Source organism: Pyxicephalus adspersus, chromosome 3 (genome assembly GCF_032062135.1).
Source record: "Pyxicephalus adspersus chromosome 3, UCB_Pads_2.0, whole genome shotgun sequence".
In the NCBI taxonomy this organism is placed as follows: Eukaryota; Metazoa; Chordata; class Amphibia; order Anura; family Pyxicephalidae; genus Pyxicephalus; species Pyxicephalus adspersus.
This window is the reverse complement of record NC_092860.1, coordinates 136,050,932-136,054,911: the sequence shown is the minus strand read 5'-3', so window position 1 is coordinate 136,054,911 and position 3,980 is coordinate 136,050,932. Positions and strand designations below refer to the sequence as shown.

The 3,980-nt window shown below is 34.9% G+C and overlaps 1 protein-coding gene across 1 annotated transcript; it reads right to left on the bottom strand.

The window, feature by feature from the left end:
- Nucleotides 1-614: 614 nt before the first annotated feature.
- MSX1 (msh homeobox 1) lies at nucleotides 615-2,868 on the bottom strand. The gene is made up of 2 exons (XM_072407139.1): nucleotides 2,380-2,868; nucleotides 615-1,708 (listed from the first exon to the last, which is right to left on the bottom strand). The coding sequence occupies exons 1-2, from the start codon at nucleotides 2,795-2,797 to the stop codon at nucleotides 1,284-1,286; spliced, it is 843 nt and encodes a 280-aa protein (XP_072263240.1). The 5' UTR covers nucleotides 2,798-2,868; the 3' UTR covers nucleotides 615-1,283.
- Nucleotides 2,869-3,980: the final 1,112 nt, after the last annotated feature.

Genomic DNA, 3,980 nt, shown 5'->3' with positions numbered 1-3,980 from the left:
ATATATATATATATATATATTCTCAGATTCAATCCCTCCAGTATTTATAAAGAGTATGTAAAAAGTTAGTATCCAAAAGTTGAAATGTATGAAAAGTATGTATAAATAAAAATATAATTATGTGTATTTAGTAACATTGTATACATTTTAGCCTGCACAAACATGTATCAAATGAAGTTACAAAAACATTTTGTGCAAATAAATTAAAAAATAAATTCGCAAAGTCAATAACCTACTATAAAATACTGTAAAAGTAAATGAAATGACTGAAAATTTAAGATAATGTACGGTTTTTGATAACTCACTCTAACTAATAATTCCACTATTCTAACTTTAACATTTTGACATAAAGTTAGTTTATGGAGGCGCCAGAAAGTCCTCCCAAGCTGGAAGATTTATAGTCAGCTCTACAAACATATCCGATCCATGGCAAGCTTTTACTTACATACTTACATTACATTCAATTAGAAAAAAAATCGGATATATAGCAATCAATAAATATTGTGTTAATAATGTAAAGATAGAAACCGATCCCTCTACTTCTATGCGATATTCTTGAAGCATTTGTTAGTTCGTGCTGCTTTTCCCAATTACAAATAAGGCTACAACCGAAATACATTAAAATTAATTTATTTAACAAATAGAACTATAATATAAATGATAATAAATTTCAAATATACAGTATATTACATAATACAAACCCCTTCCAAAGGGATTATTGAAATAACAAAAAAAGAAGGCAAACAGACAGTGCTGTTAATAGAAATACATGATCTCTTACATGTAAGAGATATACACGTTTTACATATATATCCAGTTATCGACAATGTCAAATTGTGATCACACTGGGTGTATATAATCTACAAAAAACACCCAGCTATATATATATATATATATATATATATATATATATATATATATATATATATTATGGTGAGGTCCTTTGGATATTTCAGCTGAATTCTAAACTGACATATCTTGTTGGATTGTAACTATTTTAGAAAAAAAGAATCTAAAATATCAGCATTTAAAGAATATATTAAAATTGTTGCTCAGATCTCCCTGCACTAATACTGTCACACAGATTAGAAGTTGGGGACAAGTTTGTAGGATCCCACTAACCAGACACAGCTGACAAGGCGATAATGGTATACATGTTGAAGTGACATGCTATTTCTGATGATGAATTCCCTAGGAACTCATAAATAGTTACACAAGGTTATGGAGTGCGAAAGATTCGCAAAAGTTATTCTGCCAAGGATGTGTGAGTGACATCATGGAGTCTAGGAGAGGTGGTACATGCTGTATCCCACATGTGCTGTGTAAAGTCCCATAGGTGACACAGGGAGAGTTGGCCTGTGGAAAGGATTTGAGGTTCCATACAAGGAGGCTGTAGGTACTGCTGTCCCAAGTGGGAAGGAGATGCCAAAAGCTGGGGGTAACATAGGCTTGGCTGCCATTTTTAGTTTTTCCAGTTCTGCTTCCTGGAGCCTCTTGGCCTTTGCTCTCCTGTTTTGGAACCAGATCTTCACCTGAGTCTCAGTAAGATTGAGAGAACTGGAAAATTCTGCTCTTTCTGCTATGGACAGATATTGCTTCTGTCTGAATTTCCTCTCCAGGGCCAGAAGTTGGGAGGTGGTAAAAGGTGTCCTGGGCTTTCTGTTAGTTTTGTGTTTTCTCAGGGTGCAGGCTGGAGGGCTCATTCTCCCTAAAAGAAACAGAAGAAATGATTAGAGCAGTGCTACAGTTTCATTACATTTACAAACTTCAGGATACTTTTTTTTTAGAACCCTGCAATTGAAATTAAAACATTATGACTTCACTTAGAATGTTCAGATTCTATTTTAGAACGTTCATCTTGTTCTCTCAACTAATAAAATTATCTACCATACTATCTAGCTTCCTTTTATGTAAAACAAACTTATTTCTAGCCATGACCTACTTCCTAAAATAGTTTTAGTTTAGATTATTATTTGTTTATTTTCTTTATGTCTTGACATTTTGGTTTTCTCTTGTTCTTTCCTATAATAATGCAAAATCTTAATAAAACAAAAAATATTGTTAATATTCCTAGGGGATAAAGTAATTCGTTACAAACAAAAAACGGTATATTTACCTTGATATAAAAAAAGAGATGTTAATTATTAAAGGGGAAGCTTGTGATCACTGCTAAACCAAAAATGATTCAGGAGAAAGTTCTATTTTATTATCATGAGCTAACGTAGCGGAGAAAAGGTGAAAATGAAAAATCCCCTGCACAGTAAGTCAACATAAAAAATCGATTTGCCAAGTGTAACTAAACTAATGTAACTTTTTGAGTTTCTTATACAGCAACATAAAATAAATACATTGTAATATAAAATGTTGAAGTTGACTCACTTGTAGGAGAAGGGGAGAATCTGGAGCTTTGCATCCAGGGGTTCCTGTCTTGCCTTTCTGGGCTCTCAGATTTGACAAGTGCTTCTTCTGGGAGTTTCATGATCCCTCCAACAGAGTAATGGCTGTTCAGAGACATGGGGGAGCTGGGGGTGTCTATTGCTGCCAGTGAGCCCATCCTAGGGCTATGGGATGTGCCTGCTAGTGGGGACACTGCTGGGCTGGAGAGGTCTCTCCCTGGTTTCTTGTCAGCCATCAATGCTTCCACACTGAAGGGCAGGATAGCTGCATTAGTCCTGGGCTTTTCAATTTCTTCCTCCAATGCCATCTTTAGACTGGTTTGCATGGTAGTCTTGCTGCAAGAAGAGTTTTCAACTTTTACACCAAGCTGGGCAGAAGTCATAAGAACAACAGGGGCCATACAGAGTTCTCCTTTCTAGACCTCAGAGAGCCAAGGGACAAGTTCCTTCCATGGACGACCAACAATGCAAATCCCAGTGCTGGCTGGACTTGTCATATATCAAGCTGGAAACTCAGCACTTTCTTTCTAATAAAGCACAGCCAATGATAGAACGGACCAATGGGAGAGCAGAGGGGGAGGGAGGAGAGCTGTGATTGGTCGCCTTCCCACTCACACACACACACACAAGTATCTCTAACTATAGAACCTGGGGGCAGCTTCTCAGTTCCCATTCAATTCAAAGCTTTGCTGAGCCTTTCCTTTCATGGAATCACCAATTGCCCTTTTTGTCATTTGCAGCCTTGTTGTTGACTTGTTAAATAAAAGAAATGCAAATCGGATTGTTTAACAACAGTTTGAAATTACCTAAAACACAAATTAAGCATAATTAGTGTGTTTATTATTACTCCTAATCCACCTTCAAAGAGAAGGACTGATGAAAAAACCTCTTATCTTCAAACAAATGAAAATGATACATCTCACCAATAACAAATATAGCCTCACTTGCCAACAAAACTACTTTCCTTTACTTTGAAAGAAAGGACAAGGCTCTTCCTACTCAAAACAAACCAATTTACAATGTATTGTCTTATGTGGATAATGTACATATAAGCAAACACATGTACAAACACATTACCAAAAACCCATCACATTTATAAAAATGGGGATTCTCTACATAAACACATCCACAAGCAACACACAAAAACCTCATCACAATTATAAAAATGTGCAGTCTGTACACAAACACATGCACACATACACAACACCCCCATTACAATAAATGTGGATTCTATACATGTACACAAACACATGCGCACACACATACACCCCTATTACAATAAATGAGCATTCTGTACTAAAAGCCCCCCTTAAAAAAGTGTTTGTATATATACGCATGTACATACATACATACATATATACATATGTAACAAACACAAAAATAAATATAATATAGTTTAAAAATATATATACTCTGTACACATACACATGTACAAACCCCATAAAAAAGTCCCCACATATATATATATATATACATGTATGTAAAAAAACTACACAAATATATATTAAAACATAGCAAAAAGTTTGATATATTAAAGTTAAAAACTATATATTGTGTGTTACTTCCCCAACCTCTTAGATTGTA